Source organism: Heteronotia binoei, chromosome 21 (assembly GCF_032191835.1).
Source record: "Heteronotia binoei isolate CCM8104 ecotype False Entrance Well chromosome 21, APGP_CSIRO_Hbin_v1, whole genome shotgun sequence".
Taxonomy (NCBI): domain Eukaryota; kingdom Metazoa; phylum Chordata; class Lepidosauria; order Squamata; family Gekkonidae; genus Heteronotia; species Heteronotia binoei.
In genome coordinates, this window is record NC_083243.1 from 10,968,810 (window position 1) to 10,986,008 (window position 17,199).

General features: G+C 52.1%; 1 protein-coding gene across 2 annotated transcripts in view; it reads left to right on the forward strand.

Moving 5' to 3' along the window:
• The window catches only part of SAMD4A (sterile alpha motif domain containing 4A), a 237,014-nt gene that overhangs the window by 208,284 nt on the left and 11,531 nt on the right, over nt 1–17,199 (forward strand). For both annotated transcript variants that reach the window (XM_060261834.1, XM_060261835.1), the window contains 2 exons: nt 3,068–3,186; nt 8,410–8,611. In XM_060261834.1, coding sequence (XP_060117817.1) covers nt 3,068–3,186; nt 8,410–8,611 — 321 coding nt within the window. The remainder of the gene's footprint in view (nt 1–3,067; nt 3,187–8,409; nt 8,612–17,199) is intronic.

Genomic DNA, 17,199 nt, shown 5'->3' on the forward strand with positions numbered 1-17,199 from the left:
TCTTAGGAAGGCTTCAGCCTCTCTGCCCTGTTGTTAGCCCTCCAGGGGAACTGGCTGGCCACTGTGTGAGACTGGATGCTGGACTAGATGGACCACTGGTCTGATCCAGCAGGGCTCTTCTGATGTTCTTATGAAGGCCTCATCCTCTCTGCCCTGTTGTTGGCCCTCCAGAGGAACTGGTTGGCCACTGTGTGAGACAGGAGGCTGGACTAGATGGACTATTGCTCTGATCCTGTTCTCATGTTATTCTGTAACATCAGAAAGCCATTGCACACCGAGTAGACCCATCGGTCCACCCTGCCTCAGAATTACCTTCTCTGAGGAGCATCCTCTCTCCAAGGCCTCCATCCGGAGACCTTTCCCCAGCCCAAAACAATAAGAACATCCCCAGTAGACTCACGTGAGCTTCCTGGAAGTGAATCACAACCAATGTTTAAAACTATCAGAACTGTCGCTCAGTGTTCTGCCCTTCTAGTTCCTGTCTGTTTTAAACCCATGGAATACAGATTCGCGGTATTGGGGGAAGCGGCAGGAGAAAAGCTTTCTGCTTGCTTGCCAAACTGGAGATAATTGGGGTCACGAGGTCTTGCGAGGCCGTCTTCCCCCCTCTGACTCTCAAGAACATGTCATCAGATCTGAAGTGTCCATGCAGTTCAAGACCTTGATTTTCAGGGTCTTTTCTGCGTGACCTGCATGCAAGAAAATGCCGGAGACTCAATTTATTCTCCTCTAAGGGGTAATTGGTCGGGTCAAGTCTACTGGAAATATATTTCCACCCTTCCCCGGTCCTGATTTCTCACCCTCGTCTTAGAAGGTTTTTTGTAACAACCACCAGAAGCAATGAAACTCTCACGTCAAACGTGTATAAATGCCTTCTTTTAGTGCAAACTAAAATGCAACAGAACTTAGGAACACTTCAATACTTAACGCTTGAAATCTCCCAACACAGAGTCTCACACAGCCTCTTAGAAACAAGCTTCTTCAAAACAGACGTAGTAAAGATGTGGGTGGCGTCTCTGAGTTTGTTAGTGTTCCACTCGTGAAGGTAAGGAGAGAATAAGGAACCGCTTTTGAAAGGAATCCTCACGGTTTCGCTTATCAATACTTCTTCAGCCTCTTTCTTCCGTTACACAAAGCCACAACTCAGTTCTTTAAAACGTGGATCAACACATGCTCTCATCTGCTGCTACTGGCTCTTTCAAAAGCGGTTCTTTATTCTCTCCATACCTTCATGGAGAGAAGGTACTATTAGCCACAGTTAGGCTATGTATTCTTGGTGCTTGGGAGGGGCAATAGTGGGAGGGCTTCTAGTGTCCTCCTGGCCCCACTGATGGACCTCCTGATGGCACCTGAGTTTTTTGGCCAATGTGTGACACAGAATGTTGGACTGGATGGGCCTTTGGCTTGATCCAACATGGCTTCTCTTATGTTCCATTATTTAAGGTCTTGGCCTCTGTGCCCTGTTGTTGGCCCTCCAGAGGAACTGGTTGACCATTGTGTGAGACAGGATTCTGGACTCAATGGACCACTGGTCTGATCCAGCAGAGCTCTTCTGATGTTCTTATGAAGGCCTCAGCCTCTCTGCACTGTTGTTGGCTCTCCAGAGGAACTGGTTGGCCACTGTGTAAGACAGGAGGCTGGACTAGATGGACCACTGGTCTGATCCAGCAGGGCTCTTCTGATGTTCTTAGGAAGGCCTCAGCCTCTCTGCCCTGTTGTTGGCCTTCCAGGGGAACTGGCTGGCCACTGTGTGCGACAGGATGCTGGACTCAATGGACCACTGGTCTGATCCAGCAGGGCTCTTCTGATGTTCTTATGAAGGCCTCGGCTTTTGTGCCCTGTTGTTGGCCTTCCAGAGGAACTGGTTGGCCACTGTGTGAGACAGGATGCTGGACTAGATGGACCCTCACTGGTCTGATCCAGCAGGGCTCTTCTGATGTTCTTATGAAAGCCTCAGCCTCTCTGCCCTGTTGTTGGCCCTCCAGAGGAACTGGTTGACCACTGTGTGAGACAGGAGGCTGGACTAGATGGACCCTCACTGTTCTGATCCAGGAGGGCTCTTCTGATGTTCTTATGAAGGCCTCGGCCTTTGTGCCCTGTTGTTGGCCTTCCAGAGGAACTGGTTGGCCACTGTGTGAGACAGGATGCTGGACTAGATGGACCCTCACTGGTCTGATCCAGCAGAGCTCTTCTGATGTTCTTATGAAGGCCTCAGCCTCTCTGCCCTGTTGTTGGCCCTCCAGAGGAACTGGCTGGCCACTGTGTGAGACAGGAGCATGGACTAGATGGACCCTCACTGGTCTGATCCAGCAGGGCTCTTCTGATGTTCTGTTGAAGGCCTTGGCCTCTCTGCCCTGCTGTTGGCCCTCCAGAGGAACTGGCTGGCCACTTTGTGGGACAGGAGCATGGACTAGATGGACCCTCACTGGTCTGATCCAGCAGGGCTCTTCTGATGTTCTTATGAAGGCCTCAGCCTCTCTGCACTGTTGTTGGCTCTCCAGAGGAACTGGTTGGCCACAGTGTGAGACAGGATGCTGGACTCAATGGACCACTGGTCTGATCCAGCAGGGCTCTTCTGATGTTCTTATGAAGGCCTCGGCCTCTCTGCGTTGTTGATGGCCCTCCAGAGGAACTGGTTGGCCACTGTGTGAGACAGGAGGCTGGACTCGATGGACCCTCACTGGTCTGATCCAGCAGGGCTCTTCTGATGTTCTTAGGAAGGCCTCAGCCTCTGAGCCCTGTTGTTGGCCCCCCAGAGGTACCAGTTAGCCATTGTGTGAAGCAGGATGCTGGACAAGATGGACCACTGGTCTGATCTAGGAGGGCACTTACGTTCTTTGGTGGTCTCCGTCCACACAGTTGGGGCTTCATCCTCTAATGGTTCTTCTCGGTCAACAGCTCCCCTAGGACTTTCTGGTAAGTTCACACAGCCCCTGCTCACCGCCATTCAATTTATTGATTTAGACCACTTGTTTCCTATCCCCTCCCCCAGTGTATCATTCATAACCTGTGATATCTTCTTTTTTTAAGAAACCCTCACATCATCTCTTCTCTCTTTGGGGGGCAGGCCTTTACGGAGACACAGAAGAAACGGCTGTTGTCATGGAAACAGCAGGTGCAAAAACTCTTCCGGTCCTTCCCTCGGAGATCCATCCTAGACTTGTCGGGATACCGGCAGCAAAGAGCGTAGGTTTGGGGCTTTGTTGCTGAGATTTGGGAACGGAAGCGTGAGGGGTGGGAAGCGGTACTGCCATTACCTGCCTGGTAGCCAGGGCTTTCTTTGTAGCCGGAACTCCTTTGCATATTAGGCCACATACCCCGATGTAGCCAATTCTCCTGGAGCTTCCAGTAGGCCCTGTACTTAGAGCCCTGTAAGGAATTCTAGCAGGACCTCCTTTGCATATTAGGCCACACCCCCGATATAGCCAATCCTCCTAGAGCTTACAGTAGGCCCTGTACTGAGAGCCCTGTAAGGAATTCTAGCAGGACCTCCTTTACATATTAGGCCACACCCCCGATATAGCCAATCCTCCAAGAGCTTACAGTAGGCCCTGTACTGAGAGCCCTGTAAGGAATTCTAGCAGGACCTCCTTTGCATATTAGGCCCCACCCCCCTGATGCAGCCAATCCTCCTGGAGCTTCCAGTAGGCCCTGTACGAAGAGCCCTGTAAGGAATTCCAGCAGGACCTCCTTTGCATATTAGGCCACACCCCCGATATAGCCAATCCTCCTGGAGCTTCCAATAGGCCCTGTACTGAGAGCCCTGTAAGGAATTCTAGCAGGACCTCCTTTGCATATTAGGCCACACACCCCTGATGCAGCCAATCCTCCTGGAGCTTCCAGTAGGCCCTGTACGAAGAGCCCTGTAAGGAATACCAGCAGGACCTCCTTTGCATATTAGGCCACACCCCCGATATAGCCAATCCTCCTGGAGCTTCCAGTAGGCCCTGTACTGAGAGCCCTGTAAGGAATTCTAGCAGGACCTCCTTTGCATATTAGGCCACACACCCCCGATGTAGCCAATCCTCCTGGAGCTTAAAATAGGCCCTGTATTAAGAGCCCTGTAAGCTCTTGAAGGATTGGCTACATTAGGAGGGTGTGGCCTCATATGCAAAGGAGTTCCATCAGGGCCGGCAAAGGAGTTCCTGCTGCAAAAAAAGCCGTGACCCCATTTCATTGTCTGATGAAGTGTGCATGCATACAAAAGCTTACATACGGAGTAAAACTTGGTTGGTCTTAAAGATGCTACTGGACTCCTACTGTGTTCTACCCCCAGTCCGCTCTGTGTTCTACCCCCAGTCCGCTCTAGGTGAGCCATAGAAATTTTTTAGTGGGGGTGGCATTCTAGCAGAAGCTCCTTTGCATTTTAGGCCACACCCCCTGATGCAGGCAATCCTTCTGGAGCTTGCAGTAGGCCCTGTACTGAGAGCCCTGTAAGGAATTCCAGCAGGACCTCCTTTGCATATTAGGCCACACACCCCTGATGCAGCCAATCCTCCTGGAGCTTCCAGTAGGCCCTGGAAGAGGAGCCCTATAAGGTCTTGAAGGATTGGCTACATCAGGGGTGTGTGGCCTAATATGCAAAGGAGCTCCTGTTAGAATTCCACCCCTGGTTTTTAGGGTTTCTGTCACGTTTCCCGCTTCCCCTTAACAGACCCTCAGTCGCTCCCAATATTTCCTCTCTCATGGAGCAATGCTTGCTCCTCATCAGACTTTAAAACAGCGTGCAGATTTTGCGTTTCGCTGGAATTTGCTGTTAAGCTAGAAGCTCGCTTCAAATCACAGCACGATGGCGAAGGCTAAATTCTGTAGTCATAAAACAGGGGAAAGGACAATATTGCCAGGTGAACTGGATCTGCTGAAATGGTGCTGGGCGCTAAACAGGCATTTAGGTTGGAGCAAGGTGAGAGGGAAGGAAAACGGCATTCTTCCGTTGCAGATGTGAAAGGCAGCTTGTCGCATCTCCTTCCAGTGCTCAATGAAACACCCAGAGAGCAAGGAAAAAATGCCTTGGAAGAAGATGATATTGGATTTATATCCTGCCCTCCACTTCAAATCTCAGAGAGGCTCACAATCTCCTTTCCCTTCTTCCCCCACAACAGACACCCTGTGAGGTGGGTGGGGCTGAGAGGGCTCTCCCAGCAGCTGCCCTTCCAAGGACAGAGTCTCAGAGCAGCCTACAATTTCCTTTCCCTTCCTCCCCCACAACAGACACCCTGTGAGGTGGGTGGGGCTGAGAGGGCTCTCACAGCAGCTGCCCTTCCAAGGACAGAGTCTCAGAGAGGCCTACAATCTCCTTTCCCTTTCTCCCTCACAACAGACACCCTATGAGGTGGGTGGGGCTGAGAGGGCTCTCACAGCAGCTGCCCTTCCAAAGACAGAGTCTCAGAGCGGCCTACAATCTCCTTTACCTTTCTCCTCCACAACAGACACCCTGTAAGGTGGGTGGGGCTGAGAGGGCTCTCACAGCAGCTGCCCTTCCAAGGACAGAGTCTCAGAGCGGCCTACAATCTCCTTTCCCTTCTTCCCCCACAACAGACACCCTGTGAGGTGGGTGGGGCTGAGAGGGCTCTCCCAGAAGCTGCCCTTTCAAGGACAGAGTCTCAGAGCGGCCTACAATCTCCTTTCCCTTCTTCCCCCACAACAGACACCCTGTGAGGTGGGTGGGGCTGAGAAGGCTCTCCCAGCAGCTGCCCTTCCAAGGACAGAGTCTCATACAGGCCTACAATCTCCTTTCCCTTCTTCCCCCACAACAGACACCCTGTGAGGTGGGTGGGGCTGAGAGGGCTCTCCCAGAAGCTGCCCTTTCAAGGACAGAGTCTCAGAGCGGCCTACAATCGCCTTTCCCTTCCTCCCCCACAACAGACACCCTGTGAGGTGGGTGGGGCTGAGAGGGCTCTCACAGCAGCTGCCCTTTCAAGGACAGAGTCTCAGAGTGGCCTACAATCTCCTTTCCCTTCCTCCCCCACAACAGACACCCTGTGAGGTGGGTGGGGCTGAGAGGGCTCTCACAGCAGCTGCCCTTCCAAGGACAGAGTCTCAGAGCAGCCTACAATTTCCTTTCCCTTCCTCCCCCACAACAGACACCCTGTGAGGTGGGTGGGGCTGAGAGGGCTCTCACAGCAGCTGCCCTTCCAAGGACAGAGTCTCAGAGAGGCCTACAATCTTCTTTCCCTTTCTCCCTCACAAAAGACACCCTGTGAGGTGGGTGGGGCTGAGAGGGCTCTCACAGCAGCTGCCCTTCCAAGGACAGAGTCTCAGAGCGGCCTACAATCTCCTTTCCCTTCCTCCCCCACAACAGACACCCTGTGAGGTGGGTGGGGCTGAGAGGGCTCTCACAGCAGCTGCCCTTCCAAGGACAGAGTCTCAGAGCGGCCTACAATCTCCTTTCCCTTCTTCCCCCACAACAGACACCCTGTGAGGTGGGTGGGGCTGAGAGGGCTCTCCCAGAAGCTGCCCTTTCAAGGACAGAGTCTCAGAGCGGCCTACAATCTCCTTTCCCTTCTTCCCCCACAACAGACACCCTGTGAGGTGGGTGGGGCTGAGAGGGCTCTCCCAGCAGCTGCCCTTCCAAGGACAGAGTCTCAGAGCGGCCTACAATCGCCTTTCCCTTCCTCCCCCACAACAGACACCCTGTGAGGTGGGTGGGGCTGAGAGAGCTCTCCCAGAAGCTGCCCTTTCAAGGACAGAGTCTCAGAGCGGCCTACAATCGCCTTTCCCTTCCTCCCCCACAACAGACACCCTGTGAGGTGGGTGGGGCTGAGAGGGCTCTCACAGCAGCTGCCCTTTCAAGGACAGAGTCTCAGAGTGGCCTACAATCTCCTTTCCCTTCCTCCCCCACAACAGACACCCTGTGAGGTGGGTGGGGCTGAGAGGGCTCTCACAGCAGCTGCCCTTTCAAGGACAGAGTCTCAGAGTGGCCTACAATCTCCTTTCCCTTCCTCCCCCACAACAGACACCCTGTGAGGTGGGTGGGCCTGAGAGGGCTCTCACAGCAGCTGCCCTTTCAAGAACAGAGTCTCAGAGCGGCCTACAATCTCCTTTCCCTTCCTCCCCCACAACAGACACGCTGTGAGGTGGGTGGGGCTGAGAGGGCTCTCACAGCAGCAGCCCTTTCAAGGACAGAGTCTCAGAGCGGCCTACAATCTCCTTTCCCTTCCTCCCCCACAACAGACACCCTGTGAGGTGGGTGGGCCTGAGAGGGCTCTCACAGCAGCTGCCCTTTCAAGGACAGAGTCTCAGAGTGGCCTACAATCTCCTTTCGTTTCCTCCCCCACAACAGACACCCTGTGTGGAGGGTGGGGCTGAGAGAACTCTCACAGCAGCTGCCCTTTCAAGGACAGTCTCAGAGCGGCCTACAATCTCCTTTCCCTTCCTCCCCCCACAACAGACACCCTGTGAGGTGGGTGGGGCTGGAGAGAACTCTCACAGCAGCTGCCCTTTCAAGGACAGTCTCAGAGCGGCCTACAATCTCCTTTCCCTTCCTCCCCCACAACAGACACCCTGTGAGGAGGGTGGGGCTGGGAGAACTCTCACAGCAGCTGCCCTTTCAAGGACAGTCTCAGAGCGGCCTACAATCTCCTTTCCCTTCCTCCCCCACAACAGACACCCTGTGAGGTGGGTGGGGCTGGAGAGGGCTCTCACAGCAGCTGCCCTTTCAAGGACAGAGTCTCAGAGCGGCCTACAATTTCCTTTCCCTTCCTCCCCCACAACAGACACCCTGTGAGGTGGGTGGGCCAGAGAGGGCTCTCACAGTAGCTGCCCTTTCAAGGACAGAGTCTCAGAGCGGCCTACAATCTCCTTTCCCTTCCTCCCCCACAACAGACACGCTGTGAGGTGGGTGGGGCTGAGAGGGCTCTCACTGCAGCAGCCCTTTCAAGACAGAGTCTCAGAGCGGCCTACAATCTCCTTTCCCTTCCTCCCCCACAACAGACACCCTGTGAGGTGGGTGGGGCTGAGCGAGCTCTTGCAACAGCTGCCCTTTCAAGGACAACCTCTGCTAGAGCTGTGGCTGACCCAAGGCCATTCCAGCAGCTGCAAGCGGAGGAGTGGGGAATCTAACCCGGTTCTCCCAGATAAGAGTCCACACACATAACCGCTACACCAGACTGGAAGGCAGGCAGCGAGAGAAAAATGCTGCTTCCAGTAGCAGAGTTGGAAATAGGTATTGTGCTCAGTACAGATAGTTGTTATTCTTCTTTGACATTACTGTAATGAGCCTTCTAAATGTTTTGTTCTAAGTAACTTGCTATTGAAGATTTTTGGATTATGGAATGGTTGTCGCTTGTCAGTTTCTTCTCTCTGAAAACTGTACTCACTGGTAGATTTCATCTCTCCGAAAAAGTACTCGCCGGTCAATTTCATCTCTCTCTTTTTCTCCGTCTGTCTGTCTTTCCCCCTTTCCTTTAGCCGAGGATTTGGCCAGTCGAGCTCCTTACCCACAGCTGGATCTGTCGGTGCAGGAATGGCGAGGCGGAACCCCCGCCAGTTCCAAATCCCCTCCCGAAATCTCCCCACCACGAGGCTGGGCCTGCTGGGCCCCAGTGGGCTTCTGGGAGCTGCCCAGCGCAATGCGGCCGCCAACCCCACCATCCTGAAACAAGGAAGGCAGGTTTGTATCTGACTGAGGGGGGGGGGGGCATATGAACATATGAAGCTGCCTTCTACTGAATCAGACCCTTGGTCCATCAAAGTCGGTATTGTCTACTCAGACTGGCAGCGGCTCTCCAGGGTCTCCAGCTGAGGTTTTTCACACATACTTGCCTGGACCCTTTTGAGTTGGAGATGCCGGGGATTGAACCTGGGACCTTCTGCTTACCAAGCAGATGTTCTGCCACTGAGCCACCATCCCTCCCCTGCTCTCCAGGGTCTCAAGCTGAGGTTTTTCACGTCTATTTGCCTGGACCCTTTTCGTTGGAGATGCCAGGGATTGAACCTGGGACCTTCTGCTTACCAAGCAGATGTTCTGCCACTGAGCCACCATCCCTCCCCTGCTCTCCAGGGTCTCAAGCTGAGGTTTTTCACGTCTATTTGCCTGGACCCTTTTCGTTGGAGATGCCAGGGATTGAACCTGGGACCTTCTGCTTACCAAGCAGATGCTCTACCACTGAGCCACCATCCCTCCCCATGGCATGGGGCTCCAGAGAAGAGAGGAGGCTGGTCGTGCAAGAAGCAGATTGCATTTTACCAGATTCTCATTTGCCTTGCATGTGTGTTCCTGGTGCTTGGGGAAGGAGGGGTTCCTTTCCATGTGTGTTTTGCTCCCTCTAGTGGCGAACTTGCTACGATCCGGCTTTATTTCCAGCATATCTTCTTGCAAACTGCACATCTTTATGCAGGACATAAACATGGCCGGCTCACTCACTAGGCAGACTAGGCATTTGCCTAGGGTGCCGGCAGGGCAGGGGCGCCAAAACCGTCCCCCATCCCACCTCCTAGGCAAATACCTAGTTGCCTCCCCATCCTTCCTTCCCACCCAGTTGTTACTGCCCAGGGAACCGGTGGTGAAGCGTCGGCTCCAGGGGCTTTTTCAAGGCCACGCACCCTCCCCGTCGATCTTTCAAGGCCACGCCCCTCCCTGCCAATCTTTCAAGGCCACACCCTCGCTGCTGATCTTTCAAGGCCACGCCCCCTCCCTGCCAATCTTTCAAGGCCATGCCCCCTCCCTGCCAATCTTTCAAAGCCACGCCCCTCCCTGCTGATCTTTCAAGGCCACGCCCCTCCCTGCTGATCTTTCAAGGCCACGCCCGCTCCCTGCCAATCTTTCAAAGCTACGCCCCTGCCAATCTTTCAAGGCCACGCCCCTCCCTGCTGATCTTTCAAGGCCACGCCCGCTCCCTGCCAATCTTTCAAAGCCACGCCCGGCTTTTCCTGCCGATCAGCTGCTCAGTGGGGGGTGGCCTTGGAAGAGCCCTGGGAGCTGGCGCTTCACCGCCTGTTCCTCGGACAGTAAAAACTGGGAGGGAGGGGAGGAGCTGCGGAGGGGGGAGGTGAGTAGCAAGGCTGCCTGGGGCTCCGTGTGCCCTTGGGCTGGGCCTGGCCATAAAGCAGAGATGGGTTAACGTAAGAGCCATCTAGAGTAAATGTCAGATGTTTGAGAGGCACAAGAAATGAATAGCAGATGTTTGAGAGGTGTAGGGAGGGAACTAGATGGGGAAGGGGGAGGGAGAGGTGGAAAGAAACCAACGTTATCTTTAATGCATTCTCCATTGCACTCGGAGAAGTGATTTAAAGAGAGAAATGCCTTCTCTAAGCTGGCCGATGGGGTGGTGGGGGGCTTTGAGAGAAGGAAGGAAGGAAAATAGATGGGGAGGGAAGAGGTGGAGCGGTAGAAAGAAAGCAACTTTAATGAAGACAGAGGTCCTTTGCTTGGGTCGTGGCGTTCTAGGAAGAGAAATTCCCCTCCCAGTCTTTGACGGTGTGTCACTGAAAGCGGCACAGAGTTAGGGTTGCCAAGTCCATTTCAAGAAATATCTGGGGACTTTGGGGGTGGAGCCAAGATCAAGGCTGTGACAAGCATAATTGAACTCCAAAGGGAGTTCTGGCCATCACATTTAAAGGGACAGCACACCTTTTCAATTCCTTCCTTCCATAGGAAATAATGAAGGATAGGGGCACCTTCTTTTGGGGCTCATAGAATTGGACCCCCTGGTACAATCTTTTTGAATCTTGGGGGGTATTTTGGGGAGAGGCACTAGATGCTATACTGAAAATTTGGTGCCTCTACCCCAAAAAACAGCTTCCCCAGAGCCCCAGATACCTGCAGATCAATTCTCCATGATTTCCTATGGGAATAAATCTCCATAGGAAACAATAGAGTTTCCAGCAGACATTTCCCTGCCCTCCCCCCGCTTTCTGATGACCCTGAAGCGGGGGGAGGGTCTCCAAACCGGGGGATCCCCTGCCCCCACCTGGGGATTGGCAACCCTACACAGAGTCAAGAGCTTGGGGGTTCTACTGGAGCCTTCATTGTTAATGGAGGCCCAGATAGCGGCCACTGCCAAATCCGCGTTTTTCCATCTGAGACGGGTGAGGCAGTTGGCCCCCTTCCTGGAGGGTCATGACTTAGCAGCAGTGATCCATGCAACGGTCACCTCAAGACTGGATTACTGTAATGCCCTCTACATGGGGCTGCCTTTGTGCCGAACCCGGAAGCTGCAGCTGGTGTAGAACGCAGCGGCTAGGCTGTTATTAGGGCTCCCGAAGTGGGAGCACATACAGCCGGGGCTGCGCGAGCTGCACTAGCTGCCAGTTGTATACCGGGTTCGTTACAAAGTGCTGGTTATTACCTTTAAAGCCCTATACGGTCGAGGGCCTGCCTACCTTAGGGACCGTCTCTCCCCATATGAGCCCCAGAGAGTACCGAGGTCAGCAGGAAAGGACTGGTTGACAATCTCTGGGCCGAAGGAGGCCAAATTGAAGAGCACACGAGAGCGGGCCTTTTTGATTGTAGCTCCACACCGGTGGAATCAACTTCCATAAGAACATAAGAGAAGCCATGTTGGCCGCAGTGTATGTGTGTATATAAAATTTTTTGCCACTGTGTGACACAGAGTGTTGGACTTGATGGGCCGTTGGCCTGATCCAACATGGCTTCTCTTATGTTCTTATGGATCAGGCCAATGGCCCATCCAGTCAACACTCTGTGTCACACAGTGGCCAAAAAAAATTTATATATATATGTGTGTGTGTGTATATATATATATATATGTGTGTGTGTGTATACACACACACACACACACTGTGGCTAATAGCCACTGATGGACCTCTGCTCCATATTTTTATCTAAACCCCTCTTGAAGGTGGCCATGCTTGTGGCCGCCACCACCTCCTGTGGCAGTGAATTCCACATGTTAATCACCCTTTGGGATGAACTTCTGGATGAAGTGCGGACCCTGCGGAGTCTTGATCGATTCTGCAGGGCCTGCAAGACGACTCTTTTTAAGATGGCCTTCGCCTAAATATAGAGCTAAGTTAGACCCGCTGTAGACGTATCCAGCCACTAAATTCATTGAAGATCTGAGACGTGGCACCAAAAATGTTAATTTTTAATAGTAACGTTGGTTTTAAATGACGGTTTTATTTAATGTATTATTTATTGAAGTGTACAGATGTTTTATTGTATACGGAATTTATACGTTGTGAGCCTCCCTGAGCCTGCTTCGGCGGAGAGGGCGGGATATAAATAAAATGTATTGTATTATTATTATTAACTTTGAATGCCTATTCCAAGCCGCTGGCTAGCTTGGCTTGGAGAAGGGTTTAAAGAGTTTGGTGTAGTGGTTAAGTGTGCGGACTCTTATCTGGGAGAACCGGGTTTGATTCCCCACTCCTCCACTTGCACCTGCTAGCATGGCCTTGGGTCAGCCATAGCCCTGGAAGAGGTTGTCCTTTAAAGGGCAGCTGCTGTGAGAGCCCTCTCAGCCCCACCCACCTCACAGGGTGTCTGTTGTGGGGGAGGAAGGGAAAGGAGATTGTGAGCCGCTCTGAGACTCTTCAGAGTGGAGGGCGGGATATAAATCCAATATCTTCATCTACCTCACAGGGTGTCTGTTGTGGGGGAGGAAGGGAAAGGAGATTGTGAGCCGCTCTGAGAGTTTTCAGAGTGGAGGGCGGGATATAAATCCAATATCTTCATCTACCTCACAGGGTGTCTGTTGTGGGGGAGGAAGGGAAAGGAGATTGTGAGCCGCTCTGAGAGTTTTCAGAGTGGAGGGCGGGATATAAATCCAGTATCTTCATCTACCTCACAGGGTGTCTGTTGTGGGGGAGGAAGGGAAAGGAGATTGTGAGCCGCTCTGAGACTCTTCGGAGTGAAGGGCGGGATATAAATCCAATATCTTCTTCTCCAAGCCGGCTGACGGGGGTGTGGTGGTGGAGGCTTTTAGAGCCACACAATATGTGTTAAAGAGCCACAAGTGGCCCCTGAGCCACAATTTGGCCACCCCTGACATCAAGCAACAAGAAAAGGAGAATGTGGGAAAGTCTCTGAACTTGAGCATCAACAATGGCCATTTGAGGCAGCCGCAAGGCCAGTTCTCCAGCCAAAGCGCCAAACGAGCACTTCCAACAGCATGGTGCGCTGGGTGCCAAGGCAGTTATGGCTCTGGATTCCCTCCAGGTATCAGACGGTACCAACCCGTCTTGGGCTTGTGCCGCTTCGGCCGCTGACCTGGCTGTTTCGCAGGTGGCTCAGGAGGGAGTGGGTGTGCCTCGCTTGGCGTAGCGAAAGAGGCTGCTGATTGGCTTTTCCAGAAGCTGTTCCCGTTTGCCAGCTGGTTTCCTTTAGCCAGTGAAGCTCAGCGAATCAGCAAGTAGGAACTGGGTCCGGGGTGGGCCCGATTCACCTGGGGAAGGGGGGAGAACTAGAAAGAAAAACAAGGCCTCGCCTACTGACAGGAAGTGCTGGCCACAGAGTTCCTGACAATTCCTAGAACTACCCGGAAGTGGCCAGGGTTTCTCTGGCAATCACCAGAAACTCTACAGAAAGATACCATAGATACGCTGTCCTGTCCCCCACAACACTCCCACTGGTTGTCTGGTGCTGCCTGGCAACCGTAGGAAAAGGCCTCTGGACAAATCACTCCAGCGTTGCTGGCCAGGACACACACAAAAAAGCCTTGTTGACAGGGCTTTTTTTGTAGCAGGAACTCCTTTGCATGTTAAGCCACACCCCATGATGTAGCCAATCCTCCTGGACCTTACAGTAGGCCCTGCACTAAGAGCCCAGTAAGCTCTTGGAGGATTGGCTACATCAGGGGTGTGTGGCCTAATATGCAAAGGAGTTCCTGCTACAAAAAAAGCCCTGCTTGTTGAAAATGTGTGGCTTACTTGAAATTTGGAGGCAGAACCTAGCTTGTGTGGAACTTTGTTGGTATTGCAGGGGTGGAATTCTAGCAGGAGCTCCTTTGCATATTAGGCCACACACCCCTGACGTAGCCAGTCCTCCAAGAGCTTACAAGGCTCTTTTTTGTAAGCTCTTGGAGGATTGGCTACATCAGGGGTGTGTGGCCTCATATGCAAAGGAGCTCATGCTAGAATTCTACTCCTGGATATTAGCCTCTGATACAATGACAGGAGAGGATTCTAACCCACCCCCCAAAATAATAATAATAAATTTTTATTTATACCCTGCCCTCCCCGCCAAAGCAGGCTCAGGGCAGCTTACAAGACATGGTATAACCATGTTATAACAATAAAAACACAATAATACAGTTAAAATACAATTCATAGGTTAAATATATTAAATAAATAATCTAAAACCAGTATAACTTAATGGTGCCACACTCTCAGTATGTACAAAGATGGCTTGATAACATAAACACACACTAATTGTTTTACTTCATTTCTTCTTCACCTTTCTCCCAAATGGGAACCCCAAAATGGCTTCCGACATTTTCTTCTCCTCCATTTCTTCTCATGATAACCACGTGTGGTAGGCTGGGCTGAGAGCGTATGACCGGCCCAGGGTCACTCGATGAGCTCCCATGGCAGAAGATGATATTGGATTTCTACCCCTCCCTCCACTCTGAATCTCAGAGCGGCTTATAATCTCTTTTCCCTTCCTCCCCCACAACAGACACCCTGAGAGGTAGATGGGGCTGAGAGAGCTCTCCCAGAAGCTGCCCTTTCAAGGTCAGAGTCTCAGAACGGCCTACAATTTCCTTTCCCTTCCTCCCCCAACAACAGACACCCTGTGAGGCGGATGGGGCTGAGAGAGCTCTCCCAGAAGCTGCCTTTTCAAGGACAACTCTGCGAGAGTATGGCTGACCCAAGGCCATGCCAGCAGGTGCAAGCGGAGGAGTGGGGAATCAAACCCGGTTCTCCCAGAGAAGAGGCTGCACACTTCACCACTACACCAAACTGGCTGAGTGGGATTCGTACCTGGGCCTCCCAAAGTAGAATCTTTGCTCACAATGCTCCACAGCTTAGAGGGAACACGGGACGCCAGCTCTCTGTTATCGCACGCCTAAGAAAGAATCTAAGTCCATGAATGGATATCAGGTAAATAAATAGGATAGGTAGTTCGGTAGGCACAGATAAAGATATAAGCCAGGCTAGCCTGGCCCCATCAGATCTCAGAAGCTACGCAGGGTCTGCCCTGGTGAATTTTTGGATGGGAGACCACCAAGGAAGACCAGGGCCGCTACGCTAGCGTTGCCAAGTCTAATTCAAGAAATATCTGGGGACTTTGGGGGTGGAGCCAGGAGACTTTAGGGGTGGAACCAGGAGATATTAGGGGTGGAGCCAAGATCAAGGCTGTGACAAGCATAATTAAACTCCAAAGGGAGTTCTGGCCATCACATTTAAAGGGACGGCACACCTTTTCAATGCCTTCCTTCCATAGGAAATAATGGATAGGGGCACCTTCTTTTGGGGCTCATAGAATTGGACCCTCTGGTCCAATCTTTTTGAAACTTGGGGGGTATTTTGGGGAGAGGCACTAGATGCTATACTGAAAATTTGGTGCCCCTACCCCAAAATACAGCCCCACCAGAGCCCCAGATACCCACAAATCAATTCTCTATGATTATCTATGGGAATAAATCTCCATAGGGAATAACAGAGTTCCCAGCAGACATTTCCCTCCCCTCCGCCCACTTTCTGACAACCCTGAAGCGGGGGGAGGGCCTCCAAACCGGGGGATCCCCTGCCCCCACCTGGGGATTGGCAACCCTACGCTACGCAGAGGCAGGCAATGGCAAAACCACCTCTGAACGTCTCTTGCCTTGAAAACCCCAGGATAGGTCATCATAAGTCAACTGTGGTTATGGGCCAAAAAGAGATACGTTTTCTTTCCATTCAAGAGAGCGACTTCAATTCTCAGCTGCCATAGGTCTATTTGGAATCATCTTCCCGGTTCCTTTCGTCCGATGACGTTGGATCCTTTTCAATTCGAAAAAAAAACTGTAAGAGCAAAAGCAAAGATGGGGCCAGCCAGAACCCCCCCCCCCCAGGCATTTCCTGTTTTTGTCTTATCCGTGCTCCGAAGGGGTCCTGTCGAGGGGGCGAGGAGTGACGGGGGGGGGGGGCTTCAGGAGAAGGGAGAGAGGGTGGGTTTCATGCTCACAGATATGTTCGGAACTAAATGCAACATTTAAAGGTAAAGGTAGTTCCCCGTGCAAGCACCAGTCGTTTTCGACTCTGGGCTGCCGTTGCTTTCACAACGTTTTCACGGCAGACTTTTTACGGGGCAGTTTGCCATTGCCTTCCCCGGTCGTCTACCCTTTCCCCCCAGCAAGCCGGGAATTCATTTGACTGACCTCGGAAGGATGGAAGGCTGAGTTAACCCTGAGCCGGCTACCTGAACCCAGCTTCCTCTGGGATTGAACTCAGGTTGTGAGCAGAGAGTTTGACTGCAGTGCTGCAGCTTTACCACTGTGCACCACATTTAGAGGGGTGAGATTCAGAATTTCTGAAAAATCTTAGATCCAAAGTTGAAATTTTCCCATCCTACCAGTTTGGTGTAGTGGTGAAGTGTGCGGACTCTAATCTGGGAGAACTGGGTTTGATTCCCCACTCCTCCACTTGCACCTGCTGAAATGGCCTTGAGTCAGCTGTAGCTCTCATGGGAGTTGTCCTTGAAAGGGCAGCTGCTGGGAGAGCCCTCTCAGCCCCACCCACCTCACAGGGTGTCTGTTGTGGGGGAGGAAGGGAAAGGAGATTGTAGGCCGCTCTGAGACGCTGTCCTTGAAAGGGCAGCTGCTGGGAGAGCCCTCTCCCACCCACCTCACAGAGTGTCTGTTGTGGGGGAGGAAGGGAAAGGAGATTGTGAGCCGCTCTGAGATTCTTCGGAGTGGAGGGCGGGATATAAATCCAGTATCTTCTTCTTCTTCAAATACTTTACCATATTGGGATTTGGAGTTTTTTCAGGAATCTCAACATTTCGGGGGAAATTGTGTACCCCTTCTTATCCCCATATGTCGGATTTCCATTGTTGCCTGTGTTTCTGAGCCAATTTTCTTGCTCCTTGTATTTCCAAGGTTCTACACCAAGGGTGTCAAACTCATGTGTTACGAGGGCTGGATCTGACATAAATGGGACTGTGGGGCTGGAACATGTGTGTCATAAAACGTAATGCCAGGTAGATATAAACTTTATAAAGGACACAGACAAACACAAAGATTTAAATTAAAAAAAAAAGCTTAGAACGTGCTTAAAACGTTAGCACTCTTGCAATATTTTGTTTATTTAAGTCTC